Source organism: Schistocerca americana, chromosome 3 (genome assembly GCF_021461395.2).
Source record: "Schistocerca americana isolate TAMUIC-IGC-003095 chromosome 3, iqSchAmer2.1, whole genome shotgun sequence".
NCBI classification, from domain to species: Eukaryota; Metazoa; Arthropoda; class Insecta; order Orthoptera; family Acrididae; genus Schistocerca; species Schistocerca americana.
The window spans coordinates 735932578-735950451 of record NC_060121.1 but is presented as its reverse complement, the minus strand read 5'-3'; the positions used below and the strand labels follow the sequence as shown (position 1 = coordinate 735950451).

The window sequence follows — 17874 nt, the reverse complement described above, 5'->3', positions numbered from 1 at the left end:
ACGGGATAGGTAATGTTTGTGAAAGGGCATGGTTGAGGATATCGACACATGGGCGAAAAAGCATGTTAAAGACAGTACTGATCAGCAGTCTGTCAGCAAAAGAAGTTTTATTTGGGTGATGGTAAGAAATGATGTGGAAGATCTGTTTATGGACAAGTGGCCACAAATTTGTCTGCGAAAGCTCTGATGAAGTCATTAGTATATTGGATTAACTCCTGTTTACTACTGCAGAAGTGGCTTCCAAAGTAGCATCAGTTGATGGGGAAACACTGTTTGATGACAAAAAGGTGATAGCTATAAAAATGGAGGTATTACTGGTATAAGTGTCTTTGACACAGAAAAAGAGGTGGCACCGATTTGCATACTGACACAAAGAAAAGATTGCTAACCGTTTAAATTTTTGTACAAAAAAATCCTCCTTCAGAAATAGAACACACACACACACACAGCTACTGTTCACAGTGACTAGAGACAGAAGTGCACACAGTTCCATTTTCATCACTAAACTTCCTAAGTACCTAGGAGATGTCACTTGTTCTAAGAGCTTTCCTCCCAATGCTAAATACTATTCACTTTGGTGTATCATGCATTTTTCTTCGTTCCACATTCTTTTCTCACTTTTACAACCTTTAAAACATACACTGTAATTATTCCTCTGATTCTGGCACACTTGCTTCATCACCTGCACACTTACTCATTTTTATCATTTCATCTCCTGCTTTTCTTAACACTTCAAAATTAATTTCTAAGAATACTGATTGAAAAGTATTTGTAATAAACGTTTCCTTATCTAATTCCACTTAAAATACTTTTCTCACCTGGTTCTTCCTTGTCAATCTTGGCACCAGTTTTTGTCTTGTGTATAGTCCTTTTATCAGTCTTTTAGCCTTTCATTTTACATCTCTCAAGGTTTTCCGGAGGATACATGAATACTTCTTCACAACTAACAAGCTAGTTTTACATATTCTTGATAATTCATAGCACCCTTTATGCTGCGAGTCTCGAACATCAAATAGTTCCCTCCCACTTCCTGAATCCAAACTAGACCTCAATCAATGTAGTTCAGTTTGTGAAGCTTGGTAAGCACAAAAACAATGGGTGTATGTGGGGGTTCTCAGACTGTGAAGGGAGATGAATTAAGCACATTAGCCTTTGCCAACTATCTTGCAGAAAATAATTACACAGTAGGCAATATAGAAAACAATCTACAGATCTTATACCTCACAGTTAAGGGTGGCACAATGAATGTTGTAGAGAAGATTGAAATACATATACATAAGAACACTTTTCCCAATCTCATTTTGAATCAACAAACAGAATCATCCACCACCTCCACATCTAATATCTGAGAGGTCCTCTCTTTGTTTAAACCAGCATAACATTCATATAGTTTGAAATAGCTGTAGTACTTTAAAACTGGTTTTATAAAAATATTATTCACCCATCTTGTATAAACACAGTTTAAATTATTTATATCTTCATTGTTAAATTAAAACTTAAATTATATTCATAGTCAGGTGTACTCAAACATAACTATTTATAATGTAAAGTGCAGCTATAGGTTCAATATTCAAACCTAGCTTTAGCACTATAATAGAAAACTTATCTTATTGTGCCTATGTACTGTAGACAGTACTTGGTATTGTTTATATATAACCTTTGCATATGTAATTCTAACCATTCAGTACATTGCTAGAAAAACATATTTTACTGTACTCATACACTACCGCACCACAAGTAACCTAACATCTTTATCACTGTTAACGCCTTTGAAAATACTGTTTATGTTATGTGAAGCTGGATCATGGTCTGTAAATGTTTAGAGTGTGTGTTGCCATTAAACAGAGAATGGTGTCATATAAAGTGTATTCCAGTGAACTGAACAGCATTCACATAGTACACGTCCACAAGCATGTTGATTTTGTAATTCATAACAAAAACACAGTGATTTCATCAATCAGAATCACACACCACATAGGTTTTTGCAACATTTCACACTACAATAATTCTAAGAGCCCTTACATAAATGTTTTGATAGATATCAAAAGATCTAAATCTGTAGTAAATTTTACTAAACAGTGAATAAAAACTATCCTATCGCAGCAAACCAATAACAAATGCAAAATGAGGCCCCAGTAAGAAAACAACAAAGCCTGTAACAACCATCTGAAGATGGATTTGTAAGAAATCAAACTGGTCATGGTCTGATTCAAATCAATCTTTTTAAACCATACTTGTGGCTGGTTGCTGTTCCAATTATAAACCTTGCAAGCATTACAGCCATGGTTCTCAAAATGTCAATTTTCAACAAAATAATGTTTCATAATGGAATCTTGAAATCAATGGGACGAGATTTGAGGAAGGAAGGGGGAGCTCAAATGGAACTGTGAAATTTCTGGTAAGAGCCAGTAGGTGCTCAGGGACGGGAAAGGGTGGTTGAGGGGTGGGGAGATATCACATATGAATATGGACTGGAACTGTGTAATACATGGATCAATCTGTGTTTTGGATTGACTATTGTCAGTAGAGTGAGTGGTGCAGAAATATTTTCACTGAAGGAAACAAAGGAAAGAAGAGTCTGAACAAACACACCACGATTAAACTAGGTTTTTGGGACTAAAGGCAAGTCTTTTTTTAGAGGATTGAAACTTTTGAAGTGGTCAGCTTTTTAGAGGATAGATTAATGACAGTACTTGGGGTCTGAAGAAGGTGTTTTGGAGTTGGGCACTGATGGGAGTGACAAGAGGTTTCTAGGTATGTGGAAGATAGATTATGTCATCAAAGGGGGGGGGGGGGGTCTTGAACATAGACGAAATTGGCAAAGAAGGGGGGTGGGGTGGGGGGTGGAGGGGGAGGTCGGATGACGAGAAATGACTGATTCTATTGAGGATGGTGGTATCCTGTGGCAGGAATCAAAGACAGAGCAGTTTTGCATTCTACTGCATATTACCATATTGTAATATCACATTAAATTCTTGAAAATCCCAAAGGAAAAATTCAGATTTAGAGATAATGGATTTAACAAAGCTGTGTCAAAGTGGGGTTAATTATAATTTATTGATGAAATTAACCTTGTATCTATCTCTTCTTGGACAGAGCTTTCCAGTGGGAAGGGGTGCTCTGCAAGCCCATTTCACAGGTTCATACTTTCCTGTGAACTCTATTACACGTGTACGTAAGGTGGCAGCACCTTCTGGCACTGGTATCTCTTCGAGTTCATCAGTTGAAGTTGCTGACCAAAATCTTGCTCCATCTGGTTTCACACTAAACAAAAAGGTTTCTAATTAGTTCATACTCACTAACACACACATAACATATTAATTTGTTTATTTATTTATTTTTATTTTCTTCAATATATCTTTTTAGTGGATTATTTGTACACATGATATTAATTTATAATTACAATAATTATTAAGTGAACTATATGACAAACACAATCAAAGTGAATAATTATATAGAGTGATATAACAATTACATAATGAACAAAATTTGGCAAATCAGGCTTACTTGTGAGGCTCCACAAATACAGAGATAATGTCTCTGAAGTGCATGCAGGGAAAATTATCTATGGGGAAGGGCTGTTCTGTTTTGGAGTGACAGGGAACATCATCTGTGTAAACTAGGCAGTCACAGTACACACAATGGTGTATGTGCTAGTAATGACACTGCATCAGGCAAAAGAGCTGACACCACCGTATCTGTTTCTTTCCACAATATGAATGGGTTTATAATGTGTTCTAGGGGAATGCCATGTGAACAGATAGTAAGAATCATTCTCTATGCTCAATCCAGTCCCAGAGTCATCCATAGTGCGCAAGGCAATGCATTCAACAAGCCACGCAGTGGCTTCATGTAAGAGGAATGTATCTTGCTGGTTGCTGGGCATCAACAACTACTCCTCAAAGCTAATAATGGAGCATACACTAATTACAAAACCGTCCACCCCAATAAAAGATGATGACTGGAAAAGGAGAACAGTTCAAATTTAAAGTCGCACTGATGTCATTAAAGACAAAATGAGATCAAGAATGAAGGGAGACGGAAGTAGTCATGACCTCCTTTTAAAACCATTGTAGTATTTGCCTGAAGTGACTACAGAAACTATGGAAAATTTAACTCCTGGCATTTTGATGGGTATTTTACTAAACTATCCTATTTGAAGCAAACAAATAACAAATGCAAAATGAGGCCCCAGTAAGAAAGCAGCACATCTACGTCTATCTATCTATATCCGAATCCCACTCCAGCTACTGCCGGGTCTGGGTGCTGACGAGTCCTCTCCATTTGGCTTGGTCCTCCAACCACTTTTCATCCTCCACTTGCTGCCAGGTCACACCTCTCCTTTCTACAGATATTCTCACTCCCATTTTCCACTGTGTTCTTGGGCGCCCTCTAGGTCTTTTCCCATCCATCTTTAGTTCTTCCATAACTTTGGGGAGTCTCTGCCCATGTATCCTCTTAACACATCAAAGTACACCACTTAATTTGTGAGTTGATACAGCATCTTGTAAGTGACTTATTCTGAATTTCCTCTGTGCTCTTTAAACTCCTAAATTTCATGCACGTTTGTGTATTTATCAGGCACAGTTCTTTTATTTCAATAACCATCTATGATGTTTCCACCATCTTTACTGCTGTGTTCAGATGCAAGCTGATTTGGCAACCCTTCATTCACAGCTCCATACGGTACTGGTTTTGGTCAACCTGCTTGCAGCTGTTGCCAATCAGCATCACTATGAGGGATGCCACATGTGGTGATCCAAAGGATGTCCAGCACATCCCACATGTCCCCCGATTGGTCCACTATTGCGGCCATACTGGGTACTGCTTGCACTGAGGCTGACCCCTCACCCATAATCGAGTGGGATGTCGTCCAACGACATGTCAGGCAGTGAAAGACTTCCTGGAGAGCTGATCAGAGGGCCTCCCTGGTTTGTCTGACGAAATGGTTTTAGGTGGTGTCTGTGTCTGATCAACATCCTGCACCAGATGCAGTCACTTGCCCCACTTAAGCAGAAGCCTTTCGGTCTGCAAGATCTAGGCAGTCACAAAGGGTGGGATTACCGATAGTTGGAAGCTCCAACATTTGGCATCTAATGGGGCTTCTTAAGTATGTATACCAGGAGGAGACATTCTAGGTGTGGAATGTATGTGTCTGAGAACTATAAAGAGGACAGGGTGCAGGTAACTTCAGTTGGGGGGCTGATGTTAGTACTAATGACGTGTGTGGCTTTGAATCAGAAGAGATTTGCTTTGAATCAGAAGAGATTCTCTTTGGTTTCTTGCAGCTAACAGAAGAGGTACAGACTGTCAGTCTTGCTTGTGAGATGAAGGTGGAGCTCACTATCTACAGCACTGTCAACAGGACTGACTGTGGAGCTTTGATATAGACCCAAGTGGTGGGTCTGAATCAGAGGCTCGGACGGTTCTGTGACCATATATGCTTCAGATTCCTTGAGTCGTGCCAGGGTTCCACCACAGATAGGAAGGTGCTAAATGGGTAGTGGGGGCTGTGGGGAGGATCTCAAGAAACTACAGCAAGGACACAGTCTAAAAGGGTGCAGGATGAGAGTAGATCTAGCAACAATCAGTACTGCAGTTGTAAGTTGTTGCAGCTATGATGGGAAAGAACCAGAGCCCCACATGCTAACAGAAGCAACTGAGGCTCAAATTGTTATAGGTATGCAAAGATGGCTAAGGCCTGAGATAATATCAGCTGAAATTTTTTCAAAGAACCCATCAGTGTTCAGAAAGGATAGATTAACTACAGCTGTTGGTGAAATGTTTATTGCTGTCAGAAGTAGTTCATCTTGTAGTGAAATTGAAGTAGATAGTTCCCCAGTTGAGACAACAAAGTTGCTTAACAGTTACAAAAAAAATTAGTCTCATTTCAAATAGATCCACCACTCATACAATAGACACTATGCGATCAAAAGTATCCAGACACCCCAAAAACATAAGTTTTTCATATTGGGTGCATTGTGCTGTCACCTACTGCCAGGTACTCCATATCAGCAACTCAGTAGTCATTAGACATAGTGAGAGAGGAGAATTGGGCCCTCCGCGGAACTTCTGGACTTCGAATATGGTCAGGTGATTGGGTGTCACTTGTGTCATTTGTCTGTATGCGAGATTTCCACACTCCAGCACATCCCTAGGTCCACTGTTTCCGATGTGATAGTGAAGTGGAAATGTGAAGGGACATATACAGCACAAAAGTGTACAGGCCGACCTCATTTGTTGACTGACAGAGACCACCGACAGTTGAAGAGGGTCGTAATGTGTAATAGGCAGACATCCATCCAGACCATCACACAGGATTTCCAAACTGCATCAGGATCCACTGCAAGTACTATGACAGTTAGGCACGAGGTGAGAAAACTTGGATTTCATGGTCGAGTGGCTATTCATAAGCCACACATCACGCCTGTAAATGCCAAACGACACCTTGCTTGGTGTAAGGAGTGTAAACATTGGATGATTGAACAATGGAAAAACGTTACGTGGAGTGACAAATCACAGTACACAATGTGGCGATCCAATGGCAGGGTGTGGGTATGGCGAATGCCCAGTGAACGTCATCTGCAAGCATGTGTAGTGTCAACAGTAAAATTCAGAGGTGGTGGTGGTGTTACGGTGTGGTCGTGTTTGTAAGGAAGCTTGCACCCCCTTGTTGTTTTGCATGGCACTACCACAGCACAGGCCTACACTGATATTTTAAGTACCTTCTTGCTTCCCACTGTTGAAGAGCAATTCGGGGGTGGGGACTGCATCTTTCAACATGATGGAGCACCTGTTCATAAAGCATGGCCTGTGGCGGAGTTGATGCACGAAATAGGGCTGGCCTGCACAGAGTCCTGACCTGAATCCTATAGAATACCTTTGGGAAGTCTCGGAACGCCGACTTTGTGCCAGGCCTCACCGACCGACATCGACACCACTCCTCAGTGCAGCACTCTGTGAAGAATGGGCTGCCATTCCCCAAGAAACCTTCCAGCACCTGCTTGAACGTATGCCTGTGAGAGCGGAAGCTGTCATCAAGGCTAAGGGTGGGCCAACGCCATACTGAATTCCAGCTTTACCGATGGAGGGCGCCACAAACTTGCAAGTCATTTTCAGCCCGTGTCCGGATACTTTTGATCACATAGTGTACTTTGTGGTAGCTTCAATCTATCCTCCATATGTTGGCAAAAATACATGTTTAAAGTCAATGGTAGACAAAAAACGTCTGAAATTGTACAAAATGGGTTTTGCAAGAATCATTTTGAACAATTAGTTCAGGAGCCCATCTGAAGCATAAATGGCTGCAAAAACATACTTGATCTCTTTACAACAAATAATCTTGAGCAAATAGGTAGCACCATTACTGTATGGATTAGTGACCACAAGGTCACTGTAACGAGACTGAATATCATAACATGCAAACACACCAACAATAAATGGGAAATATATCTGTTTACAAAAAGCAGATAAAAATTCTGCTTGATGCCTTCCTAAGAGATGATCTCCATTCTTTCTTAACTAACAATACAGCATGGACCACATGTGTCTGAATTCAAAGGAATAGTGCTGACAGTAACAGAATTACTTATAACAAATAAATTAATAAGAGATGGTACTGATCCCCCATGGTACACGAAACAGATCGTTACACTGTTGCAGAAGCAATGGAAAAAGCATGCCAAATTTAAAAGAATGGAAAATCCTAAAGAGTGGCCAAGTTTTACAGAAGACAAAATTTAGCATGGATTTCAGTGTGAGATGCTTTTAATAGTTTCCACAATGAAACTGTCTCAAAATATGGCAGAAGAGCCACAGAGATTCCCATCATGTATAAAGTACACCAGGGGCAAGACACAACCCAGGAGTACATATCCTTGGTGTAAAAAATAGCTCAAGTCAGTTAATAAAGGCAATTATACCAGTACAGATTGTATATCAATTAGATTTATTTCAGAGTATCTGATATAATTCACAACCAGTCACTGTCAAAGGTCCATACCTAAAGACTCTAAAGTTGCACAGGTCACATCAATAGTCAAGAAACAAAACAGGAGTAGTCCACTGAATTACAGACCCTTAGCATTAATGTTGATTTGCAGTAGGATTTAGGAACACACAATGTCTCTAGAATGAAATTTTCACTCTACAGTCGAGTGTGCACTGATATGAAACTTCCTGGCAGATTAAAACTGTGGCCCGGACAGAGAGTCGAACTCGGGACCTTGGCCTTTCGCGGGCAAGTGCTCTACCAACTGAGCTACCCAAGCATGACTCATGCCCCAACCTCACAGCTTTAATTCCGCCAGTACTTCGTCTCTTACCTTCCAAACTTCACAGAAGCTCTCCTGCGAACTCTCCCGAGTTCGACTCTTGGTCCGGCACACAGTTTTAATCTGCCAGGAAGTTTCAACACACAATGTGTTCGAACATTATGAATTACCTCAAAGATAATGATTTATTGACATAATAAACATGGATTTATAAAATATTATTCTTCTGAAACACAAGGAGCTCTTCTTTCTCATGAATGTGTGCTTCAACACAGGATGTCAAACTGATTTCATATTTTTAGATTTCCAGAAAGCTTTTGACACCATTCATCACAAGTGAATTCCAATCAAACTGCGTGCTTACAAAGTAATATCTCAGATATGAGACTGGATTCATCATTTCCTGTCAAAAAGGTCACAGTTCACAGTAAGCAACAGAAAGTCATCAAGTAAAACAGACGTAATATCTGGTGTTCCCCAAGGAAGTGTTATAGGTCATCTGCTGTCCCTGATTTATATAATTGGTTTAGGAGATGACCTGAGCAGCCCTCCTCGGTCGTTTGCAGGTGATACTGTCATTTACCATCTTCTAAAGTCATCATGTGAGAGCCAGCCATGATAAAACTCTTCTATCTGGTGTGCAAGATGTATGAAACAGGTTATATACCCTCAGACTTCACAAAGAATATAGCAACTTCAAATACAAAGGAAGCAGGTACTGACGTCATGGTTGCAAAATACACGAATTCTTTACAGAAGAATGGTAAAGCTGGTAGAAGCCAACCTCAGGGAAGATCACTTTGGACTCCGGAGAAATGTAAAAATACGCGAGGCAATACTGACCCTACAACTTTTCTTAGAAGATAGATAAAGGGAAGGAAACCTATGTTTATAGCAGTTTTAGACTTAGAGAAAGCTCAGTTATAAGAATTGAGGGGCACGAAAGGGAAGCAATGGTTGAGGAGGGAGTGAGACAGGATTGTAGCCTACACCAACATTATTCAATCTTTGCACTGAATAAGCAGAAAAGGAAATCTAAGAAAAATTTGGAGTAGGAATTAAAGTTCAGGGAAAAGAAATAAAAACTTTGAGGTTTGCTAATGACATTATAATCCTGTCAGAGACAGGAAAGGACTTGGATGAGAAGCTGAACAGAATAGACAGTGTCTGAAAGGAGATTATAAGAAGAACATCGGCAAAAGCAAATCAGATACTGGATGTAGTCAAATTAAATCAGGTGATGCTCAGGGAATTAGATTAGGAAATGAGACACTTCAAACAGTAGATAAGTTTTGCTATTTTTTGACAGCAATAACCGATGATGGCCGAAGTAGAAAGGCTATAAAATGCAGACTGGCAGTGGCAAGAAAAGCATTTCTGGAAAGAGAAATTTATTAACCACGAATATAGATTGCAGTGTTAGGAAGTCTCTCCTGAAAGTATTTGTATGGAGTGTAACCAAGTACGGAAGTGAAACATGGGTGATAAAAAGTTTCAATAAAAAGCTAATAGAAGCTTTTGAAAAGTGGTGTTACAGAAGAACGCTGAAGATTAGATGGGTCAATCATGTAACTAATGAGGAGATTATGAGCAGAATGTGGAGAAAAGAAATTTGTGGCACAAACTGACTAGAAGAAGGGATTGGTTGACAAGACACATTCTGAGACGTTAAGGGATCACCAGTTTAGTACTGGAGGGAACTGTGGGGGGTAAAAATCATAGAGGAATACCAAGAGATGTAGATTGCAGTAGTTATTCACAAAAGAAGGCTTGCACAGATAGAATACCATGAAGAGCTGCATCAAACCAGTCTAAACAAAGTCACCAAATGATCAAAATCAATTGCAAAATGATTTAGACAGCAAATCTATATGGCATGAAAAAGTTGCAACTGACTCTAAACACAATAAATCATACACATCTAGAAACTGTGAATTTAACAAAGTATTTAGAGATTAAAATCAAGAATACCTTAAACTGGAATGATACACAGATAATGTTGTGGGGAAAGCATAACGAAGACTGGGATTTATTGGCAGAATGCTTAGAAAAAGCAACACGTCTACTAAAGAGATTGCCTACACTACACCTTTCTGTCCTTGTCTGGAGTACTGCTGTGCAGTGTGAGATCCACATGAGATAGAAAAAGTTCAAAGAAGGGCAGCTCATTTTGTATTATCCTAAGATAGGGGAGAGAGTTCCACGGATACAACACGCGAATTGGGGTGGCAATCGTTAAAACAGCAATATCTCATCATCAAATTTCAGCAACTAACTTTCTCCTCTGAATGAGAAAATATCTTCTTGGCGCTGACCTACATATGAAGAAATTATCATAATAAGTTACCTGGAAAAAAATTAGTCATCCCTTGAGGAATCAATATAGGCATCATTTAATACCATGTAATTCTGCCCCTGGGCTTGTCCACCACCTTGATTTGTTTAGGCAATGAGTGCACAAGGTTATGCAGTTACATCACATCACATCAAAGTTAGACCACTCCTTGAGGACTTCATTGTGCACTTCCACCAAATTGCGGGGATACTGCTGCCAGAGTTTTACCTGCTGTTCCGACATTTCCCACCAATTATCTACGGGGTTGTAGTCAGGTGATTTTTGCAGGCCAATTCAGATGTAATAGGGTGGGGGAGTGTTAAGAAAACCATTCACACTTTCATGCAGCCCAATGGATTTTGTTGCTGTCATCTTTATGTGCCCATGTGAGCAATGGCCTCTCCCGAAGTGACCGACTCCAAATGTTCATTGCATGCAGTTCCCATTGCAATGTTCTCTCACTAACAGTTTGGGATGATCTTTACTCACTGCCAGCAGCAGTTCCCTCCAGGTTTGGAAGTGATTTTGATTCACAAGCTGTGAAATGCATCTCCAATTGATCTCAGTCAGCATCTTTTTCCGACTAGAATTCTGACGTCATGTTTTGTAGTCACATGTGTTACACTACTGCTTGTAGACACACTGAACAGTCCACAGAAAAACACCACAAAATCCAGCAACTTCACACACCATATGGCCACCGGTGTGGCCAACACGATTGCACTTTTTGGTCACTCTGTCACATCCTTTCAGTCAGCCATGTTTATGTGCAACATCCACATGAAAAATGAATGTCCACTTGAAACATACATGTTCCACTGGTCACTACCGTAAGTGACTCGATCGCTGCACCATCTGTAAAGGCTTGATGATTCTTCTGTGGGTGCACAATCGGGTGACTACTTCTACTTTTTTCCCAGTGAACTTAAAGTAAGACAAATCAGCGCTAGCATGGAAAATTTAGCTGTTCATTTTTCCTGAATGCTGTTTATGAGAGTGGAATGGTAGAGAAATAGCTTGAAGGTGCTCTGATGAGCCCTCTGCCAGGTTTTTAATTGTGAATTACAGAGTTAATCATTTAGATGCAGGTGTAATCTGATTAATGGTGTACAAATTCTAGTGGGAGTGCCTCTTGACTTTTTCCCTGTCAACGGAAATGAAATATTTCTACGCCGTTACTGGCCGGACAACCCCGTCTGGGATTATTTGGTCACCTAAGGCAAGTATTTCTATTTGATGCCAATTGAGCGACCCAAGTTTCAATGAGAATGATGAAATGATTAGGATAACACAAACACCCAATCCCTGAGCTACGAAATTATCCGACCCAGTCGGGAATTGAACCCTGGATCCCACAATCTAGAAGCAGCAACATTAACAACTAGTCTAAGAGGTGCATACTAGACAATGGGCTGTGGACCCTCGTCAATGGACATAATACTAAAGAGAAATACATTAAAGAACTTTAAGTACAAAACATTATATGATTAAGACAACTATTTTAAAGTAAATACCAGAAAAGTGCAGTCTTCTTTGCACTTAAGTTCAATTGCAAATACCTGTAGTTCTGTAAGATGTTCTTTATCATTTGTTTGTTTTCAGTTAGTTACTAATTTTCATTTCTGTTTGCAATTTGATTTTTAATTACGCAAAAGGATTACGTGTGCATCATATATATAACAAAAAAGTACATATTGTTGTTTGCTATTAATAGTTTTGCTAACTTCAGTACTGGCAGACGTCACGTTAAGTACTACAAAAGTTATACACTAGAACAATCACCAGAACATGGTTGGTACTGCAACATTCTCATCCTCCCAGTGATACAAGTCAACATCAAAAGGAAGCTTAGGAGCAACTTCTAACAGCCGCTGCTTCCGAGACTGGCTTTCTGTGGCACCACCCGATGTTGATGGTTGTGTAACGTCATATGAAGTTACAGACTGTGCATTATCTTTTGACGTTGAAGTGCAAGGTTTAGCATCTTGAATAGTGCCACTTTTCTTCTTCTTATTTGCTTGAGGCTTGCCAGCCAGCATGGTATTTCCAGTGGCCTTATTTAATGTAACTAGGGTTGATTTTGCTGTGGTAGGATCCTAGAATAATGTTCACAATTCAATAATAATACTAAGCTGAGAGAACTAAATCTGGCAGGCATCCACACAGTCTCCTTTTTTAACAACTCAAATGATCACAAATTCTTCCATTCTAATACTGAAAACACAATGAGTATTTCCAAAATATATCTGAAGTTAACACAGCTGGATAATTTTCTCTCTATTTCATTCCAGTCTAGCCACAATTAGACACACGCTGTATCACAAAATACACACATCAAAAAAAGTTTTGCATTATGCAAGTTCCACGAATTCCTGAAGATAGACGTTATCTGTGGATATTGCATCACAGACAAAGTCCCTCTGACTGTTCAGAGATGTCACTAAACCCGCCCAAAGATGTAAACAACCATGCATGAGCAGTGCCTATTAGATGGAGGGGGGTCCGACAGCCGATCAGTTCCAGTCATTCAACCAGGAAGGAGGTATGTGGCTCATGTTGTCTGTAGTTCAACCATGCCTAGATGATCAATACCATGGTTCGATCATGTCCCCATTGTTACTTTGTGCCAGGAAGGGCTCTCAACAAGGAAGTGTCCAGCCATCTCAGAGTGAACCAAAGCGATGTTGTTTGGACATCGAGGAGATACAGAGAGAAAGGAACTGTCGATGACCTAACTCGCTCAGGACGCCCAAGAGCTACTACTGCAGTGGATGACCACTACCTACGGATTAAAGGCTTGGAGGAACCCTGACAGCAACACTACCATGATGGATAATGCTTTTCGTGCAGCCACAGGATGTTGCATTACGACTAAAACTGTGTGCAATAGGCTGCATGATGTGTAACTTCACTCCCGACGTCCATGGCGAGGTCCACCTTTGCAACCATGACACCATGCAGCGCAATACAGATGGGCCCAACAACATGCCGAATGGACCGCTCAGGATTGGCATCATGTTCTCTTCACCGATGAGTGTCCAATATGCCTTCAACCAGACAATCATCGGAGACTTGAATGGAAGCAACCCGGTCTGGCTTAATGCCTCAGACACACTGTCCAGCGAGTGCAGCATGGTGGAGGTTCCCTGCTGTTTTGGGATAGCATTATGTGGGACCGACGCACGCTGCTTGTCATCATGGAATGCGCCCTAATGGCCGTACGATATTTGAATGCCATCCTCCGACCAATAGTGCAACCATATCAGCAGCATATCGGCGAGGCATTCGTCTCCATGGACGACAATTCGCACCCCCATCGTGACCATCTTGTGAATGACTTCCTTTAGGATAACGACATCGCTCAACTGGAGTGGCCAGCATGTTCTCCAGACATGAACACTATCGAACATGCCTAGGATAGATTGAAAAGAGCTACTTATGGACGACATGACCCACCAACCACACTGAGGGATCTACACCGAATCGCCATTGAGGAGTGGGACAATCGGGACCAACAGTGCCTTGATGAACTTGTGGATAGTATGCCATGACGAATACAGGCATGCATCAATGCAAGAGGATGTGCTACTGGGTATTAGAGGTACCGGTGTGTACAGCACTCTGGACCACCACCTATGAAGGTCTTGCTGTATGGTGGTACAACATGCAATGTGGGGTTTTCATGTTAAAAATGGCGGAAATGATGTTTATGTTGCTCTCTATTCCAATTTTCTGTACATATTATGGAACTCTCAGAATCAAGGTGATGCAAAACTTTTTTTTTTATGTGTGTAAATAATTATGAGAATTTATAATGACCGGACATTATTTAGGTCTTGAAACATAATTTGCTTCCCTCAACTCAACTGGTTTTGAATGACCTGATGTTTGCTTTTATAGTTCCTGTATTCTATTAAACTAGACAAACATACATTTTATTAATATAATAGAGGGAAACATTCCACGTGGGAAAAATATATCTAAAAACAAAGATGATGTGACTTACCAAACGAAAGTGCTGGCAGGTCGATAGACACACAAAAAAACACAAACATACACACAAAATTCAGACTCTGAATGTGGCTCTCCAGCAGGGATACGACATCCTCAATTCCTGCCCTGAAATTAGATCCATCCTTCATGAAATCCTCCCCACTCCACCAAGAGTGTCTTCGCCGTCCACTTAACCTTCGAAACCTCTTAGTTCATCCCTATGAAATCCCCAAACCACCTTCCCTACCCTCTGGCTCCTACCCTTGTAACCACCCCCGTTGTAAAACCTGTCCCATGCACACTCCCACCACCACCTACTCCAGTCCTGTAACCCGGAAGGTGTACACAATCAAAGGCAGAGCCACGTGTGAAAGCACCCACGTGATTTACCAACTGACCTGCCTACACTGTGAAGCTTTCTATGTGGGAATGACCAGCAACAAACTGTCCATTCGCATGAATGGACACAGGCAGACAGTGTTTGTTGGTAATGAGGATCACCCTGTGGCTAAACATGCCTTGGTGCATGGCCAGCACATCTTGGCACAGTGTTACACCGTCCGGGTTATCTGGATACTTCCCACTAACACCAACCTGTCAGAACTCCGGAGATGGGAACTTGCCTTTCAGTATATCCTCTCTTCTCGTTATCCGCCAGGCCTCAATCTCCGCTAATTTCAATTTGCTGCCGCTCATACCTCACCTGTCTTTCAACAACATCTTTGCCTCTGTACTTCTGCCTCGACTGACATCTCTGCCCAAACTCTTTGCCTTTACAAATGTCTGCTTGTGTCTGTGTATATGCGGATGGATATGTTTGTGTGTGCGAGTGTATACCTGTCCTTTTTTCCCCCTAAGGTAAGTCTTTCTGCTCCCGGGATTGGAATGACTCCTTACCCTCTCCCTTAAAGCCCACATCCCTTCGTCTTTACCTCTCCTTCCCTCTTTCCTGATGAAGCAACCGTTTGTTGCGAAATCTTGAATTTTGTGTGTATGTTTGTGTGTCTATCGACCTGCCAGCACTTTCGTTTGGTAAGTCACATCATCTTTGTTTTTAGATATACATTTTATTAAGATGGATGTGATAACATAAGAAGACGATCTAAAGAAAGAAAGTAAATTTCAAGCCTAAACAGTAACTGGTTGTTGAAAATAATTTCATCAGTAACATATAACACAATCACATTTCAGTTATCCACTACAGAAGTAAGTCACAAAAGAGACAAGTACCTCCTCATAGTCCTCTTGTAATATATTCCAGTCACCAGCCTTCCTTTTAGATATTGTAACAGTACTTTTTACATCATTTTTTAATTCAAAATTTAATTCACTTAGTGTCTGATCCTTCACCGTTTCTTCATAACCTTCTTTCTCTTCAACTTCTTCAAGATCAGAATCACTTTCATCAGTATCACTCACAGATTTCAAATTTGTTTTAAGTTCTGACCATTTATTAAGTACAGCTTCTAAACGTTGCTTAAGATCTATAATTTCCTTTAAGTGCTGAGTACTTCCTGACAAAAAATTAATGTCATGAGTACAGGTAGAAGTAAAAAACTTAAAAGGTAAGAACATTTTGCTTAACTGTTACAGCCGTACCTGAGTATTTAGTGATGACTTTTATCCAATTTTTAACAGCAGGCAAGTATCTGTTATTAATAAGCTGCCAGAATCCTTTTGCATTCTCAAAAATTGCTGCATTCTCTGAAGTTTCATTGATTACAATATCTGAAGTATAAAAATAATATTCTAAATAAAACGCTACCATAAAAAGTCATCAAATCACAATCACACCTAATCATCCACTTGTACGAGGAAATTAACTGGTGTTTAACAACCATGTTATATATTTTTCTTGATACAACAGACGTTCTCTACGGAGCACCAGTTATTCTAGTGGCAGCCACTGATAATATTCTTACAGGATGATAAAACGCAAAGAAATATAGTGAAAACACTTGTCTACTGTAATGTAATGTAAATCAACAGCATACTGAGAGCAAACACAAAATTTCCCATCACTGAGGATCCCCTTGTCAACATATAAAAAAATTAATGATTTCGCTTTATACGACAAATTATTTTTATTCTTTTCAACACTGTGTAACATATAGTTTCCTGATTCTGGTAAGGATCTGTGGCATCATCAAGAAGTATGTACATAGTGAAATATTTTGCCTAGGAAATTACCCATTTATAGCAACTAACTCTGTGTGTAAGTAATGGAACAGAAATAAGTTTTATATCAACTTTTTGGTTAGTGGTTAAGTGCCTGTCAGAATACAAATACAAGCACTTGGTGGTCAATCCTCAGTTGATCACTGGATTTCATCTGCCAGTTGTAATTAGTTCCTGTCACCTTTGGATAATGTCTTGTGCAAGCGAAAGTTCCGTCATTCAGAGTCTATATTAAACAATAAGCTCTTCTATAACTGGTTGGGTAAATCAGGTCAAAGATCAGAAAAAGTCAAAGGCATATCATGTTCAACAGGACCATGCAATAAATATCTCTTGTTAACAATACCTGAAAATATCATTAATTTTGGAAACACGATTCTTTTCTAGAGAAATTTAAATAAAGAACTGCATTCATTAGCCAGATGACCGCATAAATTACTACCAGTAGGCTATGTGCAGGCACGGAAACTACCAATTTCAATGGTTAACATTTTGATGGAATGGTCATTGTCAGACAAAACAGCAGTTTTGCTGTACAATAGTTTATAAGCTTTTTCAAATGTTTTTATTCTCCCTTGAAGTTTTTACCTTCAGTGGGGTAACTGGTACAGATGCATATCATGACATACTGTTGCTTACAATTGCTACTGGGATGTTCCTGTGAATTAAATTTCTGGGTTTTGCTACAGTTTGTTCTTGAACTGAGACAGCAAGTGAATTTGCAAAAGAATACTCATATGTGACTATTTCTAAGAGTGCCTCGTTCACCTATCTTCGTGTAGGGAGATCTGTGTTTATAACTGGCTTAGTCATGATTGACAGAAAATATATTTAAAACACAGGAAGATACAATGACATACCTTTTATTTGCCACAGTGTCAGGCAACTATCTCACATGATGGAACTCTCTCAGTTTTTCACTTCTAAAAACACAGGATACTAAAATAAATCAGTGGACAACAGCACTTTGTGTCCTACATGTCACAGGCATTTTGTGCTTTACAAACTAATTTGATATACCTCCACTTGTAACAATTTGTATCGCCTCACCAGATTTGAAAGATATGGTTACATCTTCATGAGAAGATGACAAAT

General features: G+C 40.0%; 1 protein-coding gene across 3 annotated transcripts in view; it reads right to left on the bottom strand.

Annotated features, from left to right (window-relative positions):
- The window catches only part of LOC124607388 (UV-stimulated scaffold protein A-like), a 126924-nt gene that overhangs the window by 34595 nt on the left and 74455 nt on the right, over window positions 1–17874 (bottom strand). For all 3 annotated transcript variants that reach the window (XM_047139705.1, XM_047139704.1, XM_047139706.1), the window contains 4 exons: window positions 16201–16329; window positions 15832–16115; window positions 12391–12704; window positions 3072–3264 (listed from right to left, as the gene is read on the bottom strand). In XM_047139705.1, coding sequence (XP_046995661.1) covers window positions 3072–3264; window positions 12391–12704; window positions 15832–16115; window positions 16201–16329 — 920 coding nt within the window. The remainder of the gene's footprint in view (window positions 1–3071; window positions 3265–12390; window positions 12705–15831; window positions 16116–16200; window positions 16330–17874) is intronic.